We start from the raw sequence: 20,414 nt of genomic DNA, 5'->3' as shown, positions 1-20,414 counted from the left end.
CCTCCCACTGACCAGGGCCTCCCTGTCCTCCGGAACAGGAGAAAGAGTCTTTCTTCCTGGGCGCCTTGGACGGACTCCCAGGGGGCCGCCCAGGCCTGGCCAGGCTGCCTGGTGCACACACAGGGTAGCCGTGGATGTTTTCTAGCTGCCCCGGGCTCCCTCCAGGCCCCATGTCCTGGCTTGGCTGGCGGGGGTGGGGGAGGGGGAGGAGATTGCAGCAGAGTGGAGAGCTGTGGGCACTGGGGACTGTACGGTCCCTTCCCTTTGGCACAGGCCACCATGTGCCAGCATGTGCTCAACCAGGAACACCAAGGAGATTCTTAAAACCCCAACTCTGAGAGAAACTAAAGTAGACCATAGATTACCTTACCTCTTTAAAAATACAGAGCTTTAGGCAAATTGAATTTATGTTTCAGTAAGAATGACATTCATGTGACGTAGTATGCAAAAATAAAGTGTACCAGAAAAACCTTTTTCTCATCCCCGTCCCCAGCCTCTCAGGGAGCAGCCACCACATGGATTCGTGGCTCACTTGTCTCCAGTGCATCTGTGCTCCATCCAGGATCTCTGGCTCACTGGTCAGAAACGTGAATGAAGACCCTCCCTTTCATGTGCTCTTGAGGCTCAGAGAGGTCAGACGGCCCCTCCGGGGTCGCAGAGCAGGTCAGCGACAGAAGCGGATTTTGCACCTGTGTCTCCCTACCACCTCATGATCTCTGTTTTCTCTCCCTGCACACAGCTCGGGGGCTGGAACATCACAGGGCCCTGGGACAAGGACAATTTCCAAGACATCCTTCAGGTGGTCACCTCCCACTACCGCACCTCACCCTTCTTCTCCGTTTACGTCAGCGCCGATTCCAAGAACTCCAACAGTAACGTGATCCAGGTGAGCTGGCCTGGAATCCCAGGAAGAAGGGCCAGGACCTCATGACGTTTTTTCAGTTTAGCAAGTGCTGACTTGGGGCAGGTGAGGAGGGGCCTCGCCCTGGTTGGCAGACAGGCCTCTGCTCTCTGAGCCCGGGCTGTTGCTGGAGGCTCCCAACTGGGAGACCAGAGACCATTACAGGCAAGGAGGTTTGAAAGGGCAGGCCGCCTCCTGGAGCAGGCGGGGTCACTGCAGCTCCAGTAAGTCTTCAGGGTTCTGACTGGTCACTGTGAGCTCCAGGCTTGATGTCAACCCCTAGGCACAGCTGGAGCCACATCTTGGTCCCCCCACCCCAGCCCCCAACCTTTTAGCTCCGCTTGGAATGGCTTTGAGTCGATCTTTTCCTGCCAGAGCCTGTCCCAGGCTTGGGATCATGAAGGCTGAGTTTCCACCCTCTCTGCCACTCACTCACTGTGGAACCTTGGGCAAGTGCCTCAGCCTCTCTGAGCTGCAATTTCCTTATCAATCAAATGAACTATAGTAACACCTGCTCTGGGTCTGACAGGGTGTGGTGCTAAGGCTCTGACAGTAACTACCAAGAATTGGTGCCCCTCACCTGCCTCCACGCATCGAACACTCTCTCTTTGATTCTTCTTTCCAGCTCTGAGGGTTAGATCCTGTTTCCCTATTTTCCAAAGGAAGAACCTGAGGATCAGACAGGTTCAGTTACTTAACCAAGGTTACACAGCTGGTGGGTGGCTCTTAACCACCGCCCCATCCTGGGAAGTGTTCTGTGAAATAGAGGTGACTTTCTGGGCCTAGGAGGCGTTGAAAGAGGAGGGTGGCGCTTTCTGGCCCTTCAGGGAGGCCCAGAATCCCTGCGGCTGCCGGGATCCAAGACGGTCCTCCGTGGCCTTGTGCCGGCCGTCCCCAGGGCGGGTGGAGGGCGTGCGATGTGCGTGTGCAAAGGGAGGTTCCCTCTCACTCCTGCCTTTCTCGCTAGGTGGACCAGTCTGGCCTGGGCTTACCCTCCAGGGACTATTACCTGAACAAAACCGAAAATGAGAAGGTGAGCGGGCTTCTTCAAAGACAGTGCTCCCACCCCCAGCCCACTGCTCTCCATGGTTTGTTTTTGCACCTGCCCCCCTGCCCCGTCTCCCCTGAGTGTTCACACCTGTGCAGGTCTTTGAAGCCAGAGGAACACTGAAGTGTCACTGACCTGATAGGGACATGCAATCCCTGGCAGGGCAGAGGTGTCATATGTCGCCATGTTAGCGTGAGGCTGTTTCACATTCAGGCACTGTGGGCTCACCAGGCCAGGAACAGGTGTCATTTGTCCCCATTCTGGAGAGATGCAGTGACACAGCCATTGCCATTTGTGGGTGCCAGGCCTTTTGTACACACCAACCCTAGTCACCCTGCACATAGCAAACATTTCCTCTGAGCCTGATTCGCCTCATCTGTCACATGGGCATTATTTGTACTTTGCCCGTTTCAGAGGAGAGAGTAATGCTCAGAGATGGTAAGTGACTTGTTCAAGGTCACTTAGCCGGTAAGTGGTGAGACTGAGATTCACATCCAGACCCACTAACTCTAAAACCCACGCCTTCCCATCCCCATCACTGCATCCCGTGATGTCCCCGGGAGACCTCATCTGAAGTTCGTCATCTCTCCATTCATCATCACCCACTCGTATTGAGCAGGTACCTACTCAGTGCCTGTTGCTGGGGAGATAGTGGTGAACAAGGCAGCCTGGTCCCCGCCCCATGGGGCTTAGGGTCCAGGGTAGGGGAGGCAGATGTTAATAAACTAACCACCAGTTAGAGGCACGATGACAAATTGTGATAAGTGAAGGACGAGCTGAGAAAGTAACTTGGAGACCTAATCCAGAACTGGGGGCCCAGAGGATGGCAGTTCGGTAAAAGGGGGTTCCCGAGACTGAAAGATGTCCCCTTGGAGGCTCTCATGGGTCGAACATGTGGGAAGGGACATGGACCAGAGTAACAGGAATCAACCCTTTTGGGGACCTGTAGCCTTTGTCCTGAGGGCCACAGGGAGCCAGAGTGTCGGTGCACTGCCAAAATCAGTCTAGAAGCCAGTGTCCAGTGGGTTCCTGGGTAACACACCCTGCCCCTCCGTCCCTGCACTGGGCCGCAGCCGGCCCTGCCCCAGCCTTCCACCCTTGAGCCCTGGGCAGTGGGCAGCAGCTGCTGACAGATGGGGCGTTCTGGGTCCTGCAGGTGCTGACAGGGTACCTGAACTACATGGTCCAGCTGGGGAAGCTGCTGGGCGGCGGGGACGAGGATGCCGTTCGGCCCCAGATGCAGCAGATCCTGGACTTTGAGACGGCGCTGGCCAACATCACCATCCCCCAGGAGAAGCGCCGGGACGAGGAGCTCATCTACCACAAAGTGACAGCAGCCGAGCTACAGGTAACTTGAGCGTCGGCTGGGACAGCCACAGGGCTTCAGGACGTAGGGTGCAGGGCTGGGGGGTTAACACCCGCTTTGTCAGATCCTCGGAACCACCCTGTGAAGCGGGGCTGGTGGTCGTAGCCAGTTCACAGATGGAAACACTGACTGAGGCTCAGAGAGGTGAAGTTACCCGCTCAAGGCCACACAGCTGGTGACTCCAAAGCCAGGTGCTTGCCTGCTCCAGGCTGCTTTTCTGTGCCAGCATCTGCCTGGGGAGCCTCGGTGGTCATGGTGATCCCTCACATTGCCTGGGCACTTCCAATCTCTCAAGCACCAAGCTCGTCAAGCCTGAGATACACAGCAAACAGCCAGTGTGAGCGTGGTGGGTTCTGTCCTCACTTTGCCCTTCTTTAAGCCAGGAGGTTAGGGTACATGTGCAAGGCCAAGAGACTCCTAAGTGGCCAGGAAGCTGGACATTGGAATCAGGCTGGCTTGATGGAAGCTCTGCTCCTGACCATGACCCTGCTGACCTCCTGGAGGTGGAACCAGGTTGGGATCAGAGCTGTGAAGCTTTTTGTCCTGAGTGTAACCCATCTGAGAAGCAGTCCCTCCATAGCTCAGCCTTTGTGAAAGGCTGCCCCCTGGTGGCTGCTTGGGACTTTCAGGTCCTGAGTTGGCCTGCCAAGTTCCTCCTTTCCAGTTCATGGGGTGTTGGTGTCCAGCCTTATCCCAGGCCCCCAGGGTCACAGAGAAGCCAGCAGAGTGGCCTCAGCCAATCTTCCTCTCCCCTGCCATCGCCCAGGAATGCTTGATTGGGCTTTGCTCCCTCTGGGGAGGATGTCTGGGCCACTTGTGTTGGGATGCCACTAAAATGTCTCCTCCCTCCCCTCGGAGCAGCTGAGTCCTGCCCATGCATTGTTAGACTTTGGCTCATTTCCTCTCCTTTGTGGAAGTTGGGGAAGGTGAGTCTGGCGAGTGGGTGAGCAGTAGCCAGCCAGACCAGGTATCCCAGGTGAAGGTGCAGCCCACGCAAAGCCTGGCCTCCTTCTGGGTGCCTCCTGCTTGCTGGGTCCCCAGAGAAGCTGGCGTCAGGCTGAGCGGTGCTGGGTGGGTTGTCAGGAAGAGCAGCCGCCTGTATTGGGCACCATCTGGCACTGTTTTTCTGCTCTGAGGCCAGGTCGAGGGAGATGTTAGTGTAACATCGTTTGGTTTGCTCCAGCTGCCCAGTTCTCAGCTTGAGAGAGCCCAGCAGTTTCTCGGCCCCCCACAGTGGCCGTGACGCCAACAGACTGCCCCGGGAGGGGCCGAGAAGGCAGAGTCCAGCTGGGCACAGCAGCCCCAGCCTGCCTGTCAAGCTCTCCTGCCGGCAACATATCACCATTGCTTTTGTTCTGCTCTCCCAAGCTAAAAAGGAAAGCGTTTGCCTCCCTCCCAGCTGCCTAGCTTTCTGGGTGTGCAGGCCTTCAGCAGAGGCAGCAGCCTGGAGTGGTATGAGCCCTGGGCGGAGTCAAGAGACTGCTCTGGCCCAGCCCCGCCACCCGCTGTGTGACCTTGGGCAAATCGCACAGCCCCTTCTCTGAGCCTTGGTATCCTTCCTTGTACAATGGGGCTTTGCTCCTTCATTCACCCCTGCTGTGTGCCAGCCAGAACACAGAGACAGATGAGAGGCAGCCCCCGCCCTCGCAACAGTAAGTCACAGAGTCCTCTGAGAACAGGTTGAGAACTATGGAGTGTCTCTCAGAAGAAACAGGCCTACATACATATAAAATACTGACATCCAGCATTTGAAGGCATTCTGGACCTTGAACACCTGTCTCCTGGATAAGAACCTCTGTATGGCCTGCCCACGGGGTTGCGAGAGGATATGAGGAAGCAAAGGATGGGATTTCATTTTGTAAAATGATATGTGCGATTCAAATATATTTTAGTAATCATTGTTAGTATTATGCCTTTGTTACTGGTGATCCCAGCCCACGTCTCCGACACTAAACTAATTTGATTCATTCCACCCTTGCACAGAGAATGTCTTGTTCCCTGGTACCTGAAACTGGTGTTCTTCCCATACTCCTGGTGGAACGCCAGCCTTCACAGTGGGCTTCTAGGCTAGCCCAGCCAGAGCACAGTGCTTCTGGACTAGCCCCCAGCAGTCTGAATTCAGAGCACTGAGTCAGACATCCTTCTGTTGTTTTTCTGGGGGCCTGAGGACCACCCCCCCCCCGGTCCTTCCTAGGACCTTCCACACCAAAAGGTGTTTGGGAATGAGCCCCAACCTCTTTCGGTTCCCCAGCTGAAATAAAGGCTGATGGCATCCTTGTGTTCTCGCCCACTTTCCTGGCCTACTGGAGCTGGTTGGTTGGTGACCCGCGGTATTCTTTGGCTGCGGGTATGGAAAATAGAGCTCATCTGTGAGCCCCAAGGATTTGAGTCAGTGGAATGTCCTAGTTGGTTAAAACAGCCATCTCCTTGGAGACAGACCCAGGCACACATGTTTAAGTTAGGCGTTCTCTAAAGGAACAGAGATTGAAAATGTGAAAATCTTGGTATTCGACACTCACCCTATCTCAGAGTCATGGGAATTTACTTGCACGGAACACCAGCTGTCCCAAAAGGAACAGGCTTGTGTTAAGTACACAGAGGTTTATCTCCTCCTGATATCTGTGCCTTGATCAGGGTACCAGTCACCTGCAGTTGGCGAAGCTCATGTTAACTGTTTAAACAGTGACATTTTTGTACTTGGCCAATTTCCCAGGGGTCTTGGCCAGCAGGTCACATAGACAGGTACCTCTAAGTGTTGAGGCTTATTGGACCATCTCACCTCAACATCTCTAAGTTGCGCAGCCATAGAAATGCTGGGGGGAGGCCCCCGAGGCTGACTGCTTGAGGGGCTCCTGCCAGGAAGAAAGGGAACTTGGGTGTGTTGAGTATGCTGTCCTGAGAGGCACAGAGCAGCCAATGCAGGAGTGGGAGGTGGGGATTTCCCCATTTCAGAGAAAGGCTAGGTCTTCTCAGTCCAGTACAAGGCTCTTCCCGGCTCGTCTCACTGCAGAGCAGGCTGGCAATTGCAGGAGCCTGCCAGGCACGGCTCCTCCCCACGTGGGAAGCCTGCACTAGGCCGTGGTGGAAATACAGACCAACCAACCCCCACCCCCCGATTGTCAAACCCTTGCCCATGGGAGCTGCCCTCCTCTGTCCTCTGGGGTCTTTGTTCCCTGGCAGATGAGCTGCCCTTGAAAACCAGACATAGGAGTACACCTGGGTTTTAGACCTGCACAGCCACTAGTTAACTGTGTGACCCCAGAAAAGTCACTTTAGCTCATCTGCAAATTCCATGTCTGTTAAGTGAGGGTTTTTATGGCTGCCTCTGCCACCGAGGATATCATAGGTACTTCCCAACAGTTTATAGATTCAGCCGATGGTATAAGCTTCACCATGGGAAGGCCATTTATAGTGCATCTCTTGCCTGCCTTTGTCCTGCCTTTCATCCTGCCTCTCGCCCAAGGGAACAGAGACCAGAATTTGGAATTGCACGAGCCCAGGCCCACTTTTGGGAGGCCTTGAGTAGCGATTACAATAGCTAATACTGATTGAGTGCTTGCTAAGCGCCAGCGACCATCCTAAGTGATTGATGCATACAGGCGCTTTTGCTATAACACAACACATGTAGTCCCCCAAAACTTCACGTTCTGTGAAATTACAGGACCAAAAAAAACTAAACTAAAAATAACAAGACACATGGAAAAATAGGTCTAGAGCAGACCATTTAAAACTTACACAACCTTTCTCCAGGGCATTACGCTAAGTGAAATAAGTCAGTCACAGAAGGACAAACACTGTAGATTCCACTTACATGAGGCAGCTAGAGTCACCAGCCTCATAAGAGACCAAAAACATGGAGCGGTGGTTTCCAGGGGCCTGAGGAGGAGCTGGAGAAGTTCTTTTGCAGGCACAGAGTTTCAGTTTTGCAAGATGAAATCTGTGGATGGATGTTGGTGATTGTTGCATAAGGATCTGCTTGTACTTAATGCCGCTGAACTGTGCACTTAAAAAGGGTTAAGGTGGTAAAGTTGAGACGTGCATTTTTACCACAGTTCAAAAAAAAAAAGTTCTGTAACTTTGTCATCAAAACACTCACAAAACAATCATTGGAACCTTGAGAGATCGCGCAACGTGGCTGGAGGCGGCTGGCGGGAGGTGGAAATGCTGGTTGCGGACATCAACCCTGCAGACAGATGGAAGCCCTGAGCTGTGGGGCTGCCCGCAGGGCGGGCCAAGAGCAAGTGTGACCTGCCCAAAGCTCAGAGCAACGCAGAGCTGGCTGTGCCTCTGCAGGGAGGGAGCTCCTGGGCAGGTGCTCATTTTAAATGATCTTAAAATAGCGCTGACAGGCTTCCTGTAGGGGCATCAGCTGAGCTCAGGGCTTTTCCTGCCGTGCTGAAGGTTATCATTCTACACTTGCTTTCCCAGATGCCAGGCCTGAGAAATATTACCTATGGACCAAAACAGTTGACACATTAAACTGCTATCATTGTTCAGTTTAGCAGTTATGGAGAAGGCCAATCAGATAGAAGCTAATTGATGTTACAGAAGTGCCTGTTGAGTCCAACAGACAGTATTACCTCATTTAATCCTCACACCAACCTATGAGGTGCGTTCTCTCATTATGATGATCCCCATTTTCTAGATCCCAAGGCACAGAGGGGTTCATCGTCTTTCTCAGGGTTACATAGCTTGTGAGTGAGAGAGCTGGAGTACGAACCCAGGCAGTTTGGCTCCAGACTCTACACACTTATCCATCGAGGCCTGTCTGAGGCTCAGTTTGCTCGTCAATAAACTGCGGATAATTGTACCTGCCTTCTAGGCTCGTCATGAGGGCCAGCTGAGATGTGTGAGCTGTTAGCAATGGCCCCTGGCGTGGGAGGGGCTCGGTCAGCGTAGCTCCTCGCTGCTGCTCGTGTGTCACCTTTACCACATCCTAGTTTCACTTCAAGTTTTGCTGCCTTAGAATCCTATGTTCCCTGTTGATTTCTTTGACACCCCTACTCACTTTTCTCTTAGCCAAGGTGTTAGTGTGACTGTCATACAATTATGTTTTCCATTAAACCAGAAATATATTATTTGATATTTATCTTATATATGTAACCTGAATTTTGCCACCTAAATGTTCACGTGTTGATTTCCTACATTAAAATATTTTTTGGTTAGGAATTTGTCATGTTGAGCGACAGTTTACTATGGAAAGTTCCATTAGCCATATGAATTTTGACATGTTACAGAGAGATCAGTAATAAAATATTTTGTGACTATATTTTTAGAAAAAGAATTCTATGTACAGCATCTCTGACAAAAGTCAGCAAGCCTTTGTTTGACATCTGCCCAGTACATTGTCGGAGAGCTCCCAGCTCTTCACTTTGTCCAAGGATGGAAGGCACAATGACAGCTTCCTCAGAAGACTGCCCTGGGGACCTGGGCTGTGATTAACACTGTTCTCTTCTCTTCCAGACCTTGGCGCCTGCCATCAACTGGCTGCCCTTCCTCAACACCATCTTCTACCCCGTGGAGATCAATGAGTCCGAGCCTATTGTGGTCTATGACAAGGAGTACCTCAGCCAGGTCTCCACCCTCATCAACAACACTGACAAATGGTAGGGGCATCCGGCGGCCTGGGACGGGCCTCCTGCAGACAGCCTTTGGGGTCACACACTGCTGCCTTCAGCTCAGGCGGGATGGCTGAGTGATAACAAACTGACTCAGGAAATAGGCGCTGGAGCTGGCTTTCATGAGAGGCAGCAGGGCACCCCGGTTATGAGCACAGGCTCAAGGCCCAGCTCCTTCACCGACTAACTTTAGAGCCTGGAGCACGTTTCTTGCCCTTTCTCAGGTTTGTTTTCTGCATCCATAAAATGGGATTACAAATAGCATCTACCATGTAGGGTTGTTGTGAGACTTCAGTGAAGTAATCCATGTGAAGTGTTTTAATATGGTACCTTGACATGGAGTGGGACTCAGTAAATGTTAGCTAATGTTTTTAGTTAATATTTATGATTTTTTAAAAGATTTTATTTATTTATTTTTAGTGAGATGGGAAGGGAGGAAGAAAGGGAGAGAAACATCAGTGTGGGAGAGATACATTGATGGGTCGTCTCTGGCACACCTCCAACTGGGGACCTGGCCTGCACCCCAGGCATGTGCCCTGACCTGGAATTAAACCGACGACCATTTGGTTCACAGGCTGGCACTCAATCCACTGAGCCACACCAGCCAGGGCTGATTTTTTTTGTTTTGTTTTGTTTTTGAAGATTTGTTGTAGAAATTTTTGAAAACTACAGAAAAAAATTATAATTACCCAAAACACTACTGTTGATCTTATGGGATGTGTGTGTGTTTGTGAGTATGCATATGTGGAGAGAGAAAGTGCAGGCGCTCGTGTGTGTGTGTGTGTGTGAGAGAAAGAGAGAGAGAGAGATGGATCTCTAACATGTGGTTCCTTCCCCGCCTCTGCACCATTGTGACTAGACGTATAATCTGCTTTTCTCTCGACTTTTATCATGAGCATTTTCCGTATGCCATCCCAAACCCTCTGCAGACCTCATTTTTCATGGCCACATAGTATTCCATTGAGAAAATTTATGATTATTCACCCCTTCCCCTGTTGGTTTCAGTTTGAGGCTAGCGACAAGCACGTATTGAGCACTTGTGGTATACAAATCATGGCACTAGGCACTGAGGGCTTTTCAACAGAAGACCCAGGTGGTGCCCTTGAAGAAATGACAGTCCATGTACTTAGGGAACAGCACCAGACAAACAGACAGGTGTAGGAAAAAAAAGAAAGGAAAAAAAAAAAAAAAAAAAAGCACCTGGCATCAGAACACTGGGTCTGAGCACCCCCTAGAGGTCAGTGGGGGAAGTGCTGCGAAGTTTTCAGCCCAGGGCACTTACCTTGTCTCTCCTTGCCCCAGCCTGCTGAACAACTACATGATCTGGAACCTGGTGCGGAAGACAAGTACCTTCCTTGATCAGCGCTTTCAGGATGCTGATGAGAAGTTTATGGAAGTCATGTATGGGACCAAGAAGGTGAGCCTGTCACTGTGGATTCCCATACATGTTGAGTACCTACTGTGTACCAGGCTTTGGGTTGGGGGCTGGCATAACCACGGCACCCTGCGGGGCCGTGGAACTTGTAAGGGAGGTAGACAATGGGCAGAGAATAAAGAGGGCCACTGAAGGGGGTCTGCCCACGTGTCCCTGAGCACAGGCGGGGACCTAAGCCAGCAAGGGGTGGGGAGAGTGGACAGAAGCTCCCAGGAGGAGGCGGTTACACCAGGTCTTGAAGAATAAAGAAGAGTGTTAACGATTTAGCTAATTTATAGCAAAAGGTAGCCTCTCTTCTCTCTCTTCCAACGCCTTCTCAGTGGTGGTGGTGATGATAAACGCTTTCCTTATGTAAGTCATGTGCTCTCCACATGCCCTACAAGGTGGATACCATCCCCATCCCCCTTTTACATAGAGGGGGTATCCCCCATACTGTTCCCCGTAAACCCAGAGCATTTGGAGCAGCACCTGGCTCGTGTAAACATGACAGGTGTTCACTGATGTCATTATCCTCCCGGGCCCCAGACCACGTGGTCTCCACCACCTTTAAATGCCCCCACATTCTTGCGGAGGTCCCAGAGCTCCAGGCCCAGAGCTGCGGGTCCCTCCCTGCAGCAAGCTCCCTGGTCCTGACTCCCTGTGCAGCCAGCCTCAGCCGGATCCAGGGGCAGCCTGCGTCCTTGCCCCTTCGGGGAGGAGTGAACATGTCCAGGTGGACACCTGGGTGAGAGAGTTTAAAAGAACTTGAGCGACTAAACTTACAGAAAGTTAGAGTGCCTTTCTTCCTTCTTTCCTGGAAGGATTTTTTTTTTTTAATCTCTTTTTAAAGATTTTACTTATTGATTTTCAGAGAGGGAAAGGGAGGGAGAAAGAGAAGGAGAGAAACATTGATGTGTGACCGGTTGCCTCTCATGTGCACCTGGGGACCTGGCCAGCAACCCAGACATGTGCCCTGAATGGGAATCGAACAGGCAACCTTTCAGTTCCCAGGCCAGTGCTCAATCCACTGAGCCACACCAGTGAGGGCAGAGTTTTTTTAAGTTTAGGTATAATTTACATAGAATAAAATGTATACATTAAATACACAGTTCAGTGAGTTTTGACAAATGAAATCACCCATGTAACCACGCCCCCCTCAATTTATTCAGCATCCTCTGAACAGAAAGATCTCTGTGCCCCTTTCCCATTAGCCTCTGACACCACAGCCCCAGGTGGGTGTAGGTGGCTGTAGACAGAATCATATGCTAGTTGCCCTTTTGTGCCTGTCTATGAAATGTGCCCATGTTGTATATATCAGTAGTTCATTCCTTCTTGTTGCCAAGCAGTGTGCTGTTGTATAAAAATGCCGCATTTTGTTTAACCATCTGCCTATTAATGGGAGTTTGGGTTGTTTTCAGTTGCGGGCTATTGGGAAGCAGGTCACCCTGAGCCCAGGTAGCTTTTGCCACCTGCTGTTCAGGGTTCAGGGAACTCAGCTTCCCCTGCAGCACAGGGATTTATGGAAGCGGGGCCCCCATTGTGGTCACACAGACCACCCACAGGGGGCTGCGGGGCAGGGGAGGGGGTGGGGTGTAGCCTGCCCAGGTGTTCTTCGCCAGCCGGGCTCCCCGAGGCTGTGGCCCCAGCGGTGTTTGTCTCCGCTCACACAGGGGTGTCCTATAGGCTGGTGAGCCGGAGGGGGAGACCGAGGACAAAGGGATGCTCAGAGTCTTGCGGTGTCACTGTGTTCTTTCTCTAGGTGGCTTTTTAAATGGGGCTGGGATCCTGGCCTCCTGGGAAGGTTCTCCTGTTGCTCAGGGGTAGACATGGTAACTTCCCAAGGTCTTTTGTTCCCAGGATTCTTAGCCTCCTGCAGGAAGTAGGACACGGTACAGGAGGAAGCGTGGGGTGTGGGTCAGGCGTGGCACAGCACCGGTCACTGTGGGACCCCAGACCAGAGACTCTGTGCCGAGTTTCTGCTTCCTCGTCTGTCCCAGACTCGTTGCGATGGCTTGACAGGAAACCATCTGTGAAGTGCTGTGCGCAGAGCCTGCGTTCAGGAAATAGTAAATTGCTGTGATGAGGGATGTTCCGTAGGCTCTTGATCCAGCATCTAAAATAACTTGCACTGGGTCAGAAAAGGCTTCCTTGAAGTACTGGCAGGAAGCAGGGGCCCCACCTAGTGCTACCTCTCAGATGAACAGGGGTCGGGAAGGAGGCCAGGGACTCAGTAACCCCTTCCACTTACGTTTTCAGACCTGTCTTCCCCGCTGGAAGTTTTGCGTGAGTGACACAGAAAACAACTTGGGCTTCGCCCTGGGCCCCATGTTTGTCAAAGAGACCTTCGCCGAGGACAGCAAGAACATAGTAAGTGCCGCTCAGCCTTGAACACAGGCTGTCACATCACGCCACCAAGGGCCCCTCGTGACCTTGGCAGTTTACACTCTAGTCTGTCTGGACCGTCCCTACTCTGGCCCAGGGCTCCAGCCTTAACTCCACGCCTCGTTTTCTGAAGCCTTGAGTAGCGTGAGGTACTCATGAGAGTTGCTCTACTCGCGTGCCAGGCCTTTGGGCTGTGTTACCGCATTTAATCCTCGCCGCAGTCCCGCCTTCTCCACCCCCAAGGGTGTGAAGGTCCCTGACAGAGCAGTGCTGGCCTAGAGTGTGACGTTTTTCTTTACTCCAGGGGTGACGGATTGGTTCTAGATGGGCAGGGGGGACAACACTCTCACCGCACGTGTAACACGGGGGCGGGAGCGGCCGTCGCACGGCGGGGAGAGTAAGAAGATACTGCCCATAAGAGCGCCTGGCACAAAATTAGTGTTCAATAAAAGGCAGCTGTACTATTGTCGTTATAGTTTTTGTTAGTAATGTTAAATACAGAGGTATTATCCGCAGTCAGAGGTTAGCAAGTGGAACCTCAAACCAACGACATGACCCACCCATGAGAGGCTGATGCGGAACCTGAGTCCAGTTCTGTCGCCCGTCAGCCCCTCTGCTCTTTCTGCTGCGAAACTCCACCTTCCCGGCTCTAGAACCTTCAGCTGCCAGGGCTTCCTGTGACATTGCCCTTGAGAACAGCGATTCCGCACCAGCCTGAGCAGAGCATTTCTCAAACTGCTCCTTAGAACTCAAGTTCTCTAGATTTTAAAGCTCATTCCATCAAAAAGGAATCTGTGGTCCAATAAGTCTGGGAAAGGCTACGTATTCTAGCCCTCTCCAAAAAGAACCGCACCGCATGGTGCACCTTAAAGGCTCTGGAAGGTCGTGCAGCAAAGAGACTGCTCCAGCATTCTCAGAGCTTGCCCTAACTGGGTTTGGCCACGGAGCCTTGACTTATGGATCATTGGTGATCTGAGGAGCAAGACAAGGGAACATGGCTGTGTTCTCCCTTCCTAGCCCAGCACCTAGGAGCCTGAGGCTTTGAGCCAAGACCTGAGTTCAGTGTCTGGCCTGGCGACATCCTTCTGCGTGGGGTGCCCCAACCTTCAGGTTCGGCTTCTGTCTCCTCAGGCCAGCGAGATAATCCTGGAGATCAAGAAGGCATTTGAGGAGAGCCTGAGCACCCTGAAGTGGATGGACGAAGACACACGGAGATCGGCCAAGGAAAAGGTGAGGCTCGTCGGGGGCTAGAAGGACGCGGCTGCGGCTTCCTGCCCAGGGGCAGCGGCCACCGACAGAGGAGGCCGGATGAGGGAGAGACTGTATCCAGATGCTGCCCAGCCTTCGGGGGTGGGCAGTCCAGCAGGATGGAGGGCCAGCCTTGAACACACGGCTGCATTAATGACTATGAAAATGAACCACGCCAAGTGTGGGAGGAGGCGTGTCTAACAGAGAGTGAAGGGTCTGATGTGGTGGGGTAGGGTGGTGGCCAGAGAAGGCTTCCCTTAGGAAGTGACATTTAAGAGAGACCCAAGAGATAAGTAGGATTTAGACAAGAGAGGAATCTTTCCAGAAAGATATAAGAAAGCCCTGGGCGAGGGGAGGGGGCGGTTGTGAGGGGAGGAGCTTGGCCACGACCCTGAGCCTGGCACCCACAGAGCATTGCTGGGAACTCACTGTCCTCTGTCTCCCCTGTCCAGGCAGATGCAATCTACAACATGATAGGCTACCCCAACTTTATCATGGACCCCAAGGAGCTCGACAAAGTGTTCAACGACGTGAGTAGCTCCCACCCTGGCCGCTTGCATTCCCAGTTGCCCCTGAGGCTCCCCACTGGGGGAAGGGCAGAGGCAGGCTGGGTCCCAATGGGACGCTGGAGGCACCATGATTGTCAAGACATCTTGAGAGGGTGCAGTGTGGGCTTTGGGGATGGATCAGGCTCGAGGAAGCTGGTTCTCTGCTCCTTTGTCTCCTGGGCCAGCGAGAGGCGCCCGCCTCCCTGCAGCCACCAGCAGTCAGTCCCGAACAGCACCATGTGCCCCGCTGGAAGTGGTCAGCTACACTTAATGGGTGGGAAACAGTGGGGGGTAACAGAACTTAGAAGGCGCAGAGAGCATTGGCGCCCCTAAAACGTCAGTGGACGAAGGAGAGCGCGGAGCCCCTCATACTCCTCCCCAGCCCCAGAGTTATCACCTGTCTGGGATCCTCCCCACTTTCCCAGAGAAACCTGGACCCCAGATTTGGCCCTTGAAATGCTAACGAGAAAAAGGAAGCATAAATCTCAGATGCACGTTGAAACTTCACTTAGGCAACAAGAGTAGTTGATGTATCAGTTAGAACTTTTGACAAATCCTTCCTTTAAATGGATTGTGCTTCTGTCCTAAAAGGTAAATTTTTGTGTCTTTTTGTGATTGAAGTTCATAAATTCAAGCAGTTTTGCAATTATAATAACCTCTCATCATATTGATATTTAAAACCTTAGAATATTAAAATCCCTTTTGAGAACGTGAGGCACATCCTGAAGCCTCTTTCCTTGAGAATAATTTAAGAGGCCCCAGGGTGTCACACCGCAAGACCAGGGTCCTGGAAACAGCCCGCAGGCCCAGGGCGCTGCCCACAAGGGCCCAGGTGTTTATCGGAGCCTGGTGGTAAAGCAGGAAGCTCTGAAGGGGACCTGAGGGGGAACTGACCGAGCACCCAAAGAGAGCTGGGAGGCCGGGCTGAGGGGTGAAGAAGATGTGTAACAATGCCTGTCCCCTGACGTGTCAGAGATAGACCAGCCTGGTTTATGAGATCTGTGCTGTCCAGTATGGTAGCTACCAGCCATAAATGACTACTCAATTAAAATTAAATAAGATTTAAAAGTCACACTAGCCACATTTGAAATGCTCCATAGCCACACATGGCCAGTATCTGCCATTCTGAATAACACAGACATGGAACACGTGCACCATCGCAGCAAGTTCTGTTGGCAGCGCTGGAGAGCCTTCCTCCCTGAGGCCCATGAGCTGCTGCAGGGCCTGGGACACCGCTGGGCATCAGAGGCCCTGGGGGAAGCTCTCTGTGTCTTGGGAAGAGGGTGCCAGGCCGCAGCAGGGTGAGGGCTGAGGGAAGAGCCCCAGCCTGCAGCCCCGAGCCCCATTCCAGCCTCTGACCTGCGGCCCGCTCCTGTAACCTCTCGGGCCCTCACTATCCTCAGCTTCAGAAGAAGGGGTTTGCCTTCTAGGATCTGAGGCGCCGCCCCACCTGGGCGTGCTCTGATCCTGTGACTGTGCTCTCTTGTCCAGTACACGGCAGTCCCAGACCTCTACTTCGAGAACGCCATGCGCTTTTTCAACTTCTCATGGAGGGTCACCGCCGACCAGCTCAGGAAAGCTCCCAACAGAGACCAGTGAGTCCGGGCCTCGTGGGAAGGTGCTGGCTGCCGGCACAGGGGGCTGCTCCGTGCTGAGCGCACCTCTGTGGCGCACGTACCCTGTGCCCGATGTCACTGTCCTAAGGGCCCTCCAAGGGGTGGGCACTGTTGTCATCCCGCTTTTCAGAAGAACCCGAGGATCAAGGAAGCGTTGCCCAGGCCGGAGCTGGGATTGCCCGAGTCTGTGTGCCCCCGCAGGAGGCTGTGGGCCGAGGAGCCCGGCCTCTGGAGCTGAGCAGACCCGGCATCAGGTCGCAGCCCCAGCACTCGGAGCTGCTGGGACAGTCACGTGTGAGGGCCTCTGGGGAGCGTCACACAGAGGAGGCCCTCGGCTTGGGCTGGCGTCCTCTAATTCCTCACCAGCAGGAGCGCTGGGTTCGCGAGGCATGGGGAAGATTCCAGGCAGGCCCCCGACAGCTGTTGTTCCCCAGCCTCGCTGCACATCCAGGGTCTCTGGGGAATTTTTTCAAAAAGGCACCTTTCTGGCTTGTCCCCCAGATTTTCTTAAAGCAAACAGATCTGCAGCGAGACCTGGTATCTGCTCCTTTTTTTCTTTTTTTTTTTTTAATAGTCTTCTCAGAACACTCAGATGTAGCCAGCCCACTACTAGTTCTCAGACTAAGCTCCCTTGGTGCCTAAAACATTTTGCAGCCAATAAATCTTACCAGAGGGGAAAAGCCACTGCTCCTTGCCTCTGGTGCCCCCTGGTGGACAACAATCTCTTTCCTCTAAGTTTTCCTTCTACAACCAGGGTACCCCTAAAATGCGCAAGAAGGTGGTCTTTTGTCCCCAGAATATGGCACAAGCACTGCCACAAGGTTCTGAATTTATCTGGGTTTTTTTTAATTAGGTCAAGTTTTTAAAATTTAAATGTTATCTTCTACACATTAATGTATTCTTGATTATTTTAATATAAATAGGATGTTGCCAAGTTCTCAGTATCCTTTCATGGGTGCAGGCACCCCTTCATTCATCTCTGTGGGGCTCAGCACCTGCAGGAGGCAGAGTGACTGTCTAGCTCTTAGAGAGAATGTCCTTCCTGTGCCGTCTCACTCCTCACTGGCCCTCCCCTCAACACCAGAAAAATCATTGAGGGGCTAATCAATGATTTCAATACTAAATACCACCAGGGTCCCTCCTACACTTTTTAAAAATTATTGGACCTAGAGAGCTTCTCTTATGAAGATTATATCCATTTATTTGCACATTTATGAAAAAACTATTTTATAAGTTTAATGAGGAAAAAAGAGGTATTGTTTTACTTACAGCAAATTTCTTTAGCGTCTGGCTTAATGGGGAACAGCTGGATTCTCATAGCTGCTTTATTTATTACATAGAACCTGTTCATACAAGGTAGTTCTGAATTACAGTGCGTCTGTTGCAGTATATTGTTTTGAAATATATAAAGAAAATTGAATCTCACACAGATGTGTAGTTAGAAAATGGGAGATATTTTCATAGTCTTTTCTGATACTAGTGCACGTTCTTTATTGACATTAAACCAAAATTCAACAAGTAGTCGTTTCTTAAAGGCAAATTGCAGTGTGGAATCAGAAACTACATCTGTGCACTTTTCATACTCTTGCCCTCATGCATGAGTTTTAACATCATACACTAGGCGTTTGGAAAACAGCAGCTCACAGAGTTTTCTGTATCTCCCAAATAGTGACACTTTTATCATAGAGTATCCGCCAAAGTCCACACCTCTTAATATCAACACTGACCTTCTACGGAAACTCTAAGTATTGGGAAGCTGATGTTTGTGGTGACAGAAGTTTTTCAGAATTTTAATATTTTTAAAAATATTTTATTTATTTATTTTTAGACAGAGGAAGGGAGGGAGAAAGAGAGGGAGAGAAACATCAATGTGTGGTTGCATTTCGCGTGCCCCCTGCTGGGGACCTGGCCTGCAACCCAGGCATGTGCCCTACACTGGGAATCGAACCAGCAACCTTTTGGTTCACAGGCTGGCACTTAGTCCACTGAGCCACACCAGCTAGGGCTAGAATTTTAATTTTTGCTTGAAACATCTAATTTTTTTTTTGAAACCTCGAATTTTTATCATTGGTAACAAATGATAAAAATCGTCAGTTGTTTTCTTTGAGGTGACAAGCTCATTTTATCATTTTCAAGAAAACACCTGCCAGATACACATGTCCGAAATGTCACAGTTTGTCGGTCATCCTCAAGTACAGGCGTGCTGTTGCGGACTTCCCGTCTGGGCACACAGTGTTGAAGGTCTTATACTCAAGGGTCTAGCTTTAATGAAATTAATAATTATGCTGCATCATTGAGGATATTCTTAAGTGAAAATGACCCTTGAAGAGCCTTTTTTCCCCTAGTGAAGAGCACAGTGGCCACCAGAGCAGCTGGTGCCACGACTCTGCTAAGGCTCCAGCAGTTCTGTCCACCGTTGCTTTTATACCATCCACATAAACATCGACACAGTGGAGAGGACAACACCTTAATGTCATTATGGAAATAGAGTAACGTCGCATACCCTCCACCCCAGGAATCTGCAGACCACATTTTGAGCTGAGACAATGATGACTCTTCGCTATATAACCTTCCCTCCTGCTCTTTGTAAGGGCCTGGGTGTCCCATTGTGTTGTGCGATGTCAGATTTACCGTATTTTGCTGTGTATAGTGCGCACTTTTCGCCCAAATTTTTGAGGGAAAACTAGGGATGCGCATTAGTATATGGGTAGTACTAATTCCATATCTATATAAGGTTTTTAGTTCTTTTATTTATGCTTATGCATGAGAAGTGTAACGCTAGAAAGTAGTAATGCTATTTGTATGTTCAAAAATAAATGCAAAGATTACTTTATAATACAGAAAACAAGTATCTAAACATAAATAAGTAATTGAATTAAAACAAAAGTCCCCCCCCCCGAAAGTTTGGGCCAAAAACACGGTGCACATTATACGCAGCAAAATACGGTAACCGAACACTTATTTATAGATACGTAGGGGTTTCTGGTTTTCTCTGAAAAACCGTGTTGCTATGGTTGTCCCTGTACTTGTGTGTGCACTTGGGTCTGGGGTCAAGAGTAATCCACGTTTTTAAGGCTCTTGCTATCCTCCAGGTGGGCTGTCCCCACGTGCCCTCCCCGAGGCTGTCGTTTTCACGTGTGTGTTGCCTGCAGGTGGAGCATGACCCCCCCTATGGTGAACGCGTACTACTCGCCCACCAAGAACGAGATCGTGTTTCCAGCCGGAATCCTGCAGGCCCCGTTCTACACCCGCTCTTCACCCAAGTACGATGCTCCCGGTCGTCCTGCCCCATCTCCTTCCCCGCCGCCCTCAGCAGACCCCCAGCCTGGCCCTGTTGGCCGCAGCTGACCATGCAGTCAAGCCAGTCCCACTGAGCACCCTTTGCCCCCCTGACCCAGGGAGCTTGGGACATGCAGAGAAGTTTTAGAGAGAGAACATCCTCCCTCCCTCTGTTTCCCTCCAAGGCCTCCTGGTTCTGGAAGCCCCTGCACAGTGGGGCCTTGGGGGCGGTGTAGAGCAATGCGCCTATAGAACAGTCACAGCTGGGGAGCTGGGAAGGGCGAGGACGCTGTCTCAGAAAGGAAACCCACACGGGCCGCACTGTACTGACTGGGTGGCCCTTGGGCAAAGTGAATGCACCATTCCAAGCCTTAGTTTGCCCATTTGTAGAGTTGGTTACTTGTGCTGAACTCTTTTGAGGTGACCAACGAGGACAGTCCGTTCTGCGGAGCATCTAGCACAGTGCTCAGCGTCCAGTGGGCGCGGGCCGATCACAGCCGACTCGCCCACCTTCCGCCTGGCTTCAGGCTCAGGCTGCAGCCGTGTCCCCGCAGAGCACTGGGGCGCCCCTGTGTCTTCGGGCCTGGCAAGCAGTGCTCCCTCCCTTCGTAGCCTCACTCTCGCCTCTGTGTCCTCCCCTCCAGGGCCTTAAATTTCGGTGGCATCGGTGTCGTCGTGGGGCATGAGCTGACTCATGCTTTTGATGATCAAGGTATGGGTTCCCTGGGGTGCTCTTCAGGTGGGGCCCATCAGCTTCCTGGCCCCACTGATTCTGCTTTTGCGTCCCTCACTTCTAAGAGTCTTAGCCTTGAGACATAAGGATCTGGGTTCAAATCCTGGCTCTGTCTCCTTCCGACTGTGAATTTTAGCAAGTCCCATCATTTCTCCAAACCTCTTGTTTCTTTGTCTGGAAAAGGGGCACAATGACCCCAGCCTCGTGTGGTGATGGTGAGGGCTGCGTCAGACGCACAGTGGAGCACCCTGCTCCCGGGAG

At 51.6% G+C, this 20,414-nt stretch overlaps 1 protein-coding gene across 2 annotated transcripts in view; it reads left to right on the top strand.

Moving 5' to 3' along the window:
- The window catches only part of ECE1 (endothelin converting enzyme 1), a 96,122-nt gene that overhangs the window by 69,763 nt on the left and 5,945 nt on the right, over positions 1–20,414 (top strand). For both annotated transcript variants that reach the window (XM_054571683.1, XM_054571682.1), the window contains 11 exons: positions 740–886; positions 1,869–1,934; positions 3,106–3,297; positions 8,779–8,921; positions 10,236–10,350; positions 12,604–12,714; positions 13,861–13,959; positions 14,430–14,507; positions 16,017–16,120; positions 19,294–19,404; positions 20,065–20,132. In XM_054571683.1, the coding sequence (XP_054427658.1) occupies positions 740–886; positions 1,869–1,934; positions 3,106–3,297; positions 8,779–8,921; positions 10,236–10,350; positions 12,604–12,714; positions 13,861–13,959; positions 14,430–14,507; positions 16,017–16,120; positions 19,294–19,404; positions 20,065–20,132 (1,234 nt within the window). The remainder of the gene's footprint in view (positions 1–739; positions 887–1,868; positions 1,935–3,105; positions 3,298–8,778; positions 8,922–10,235; positions 10,351–12,603; positions 12,715–13,860; positions 13,960–14,429; positions 14,508–16,016; positions 16,121–19,293; positions 19,405–20,064; positions 20,133–20,414) is intronic.

Source organism: Pteronotus mesoamericanus, unplaced genomic scaffold, assembly GCF_021234165.1.
Source record: "Pteronotus mesoamericanus isolate MK-2021 breed Mesoamerican mustached bat unplaced genomic scaffold, CSHL_Meso_final contig_221, whole genome shotgun sequence".
Classification (NCBI taxonomy): Eukaryota; Metazoa; Chordata; class Mammalia; order Chiroptera; family Mormoopidae; genus Pteronotus; species Pteronotus mesoamericanus.
Note: the sequence above shows the minus strand (reverse complement) of the source record. Positions and strands in the feature narration are given on the sequence as shown.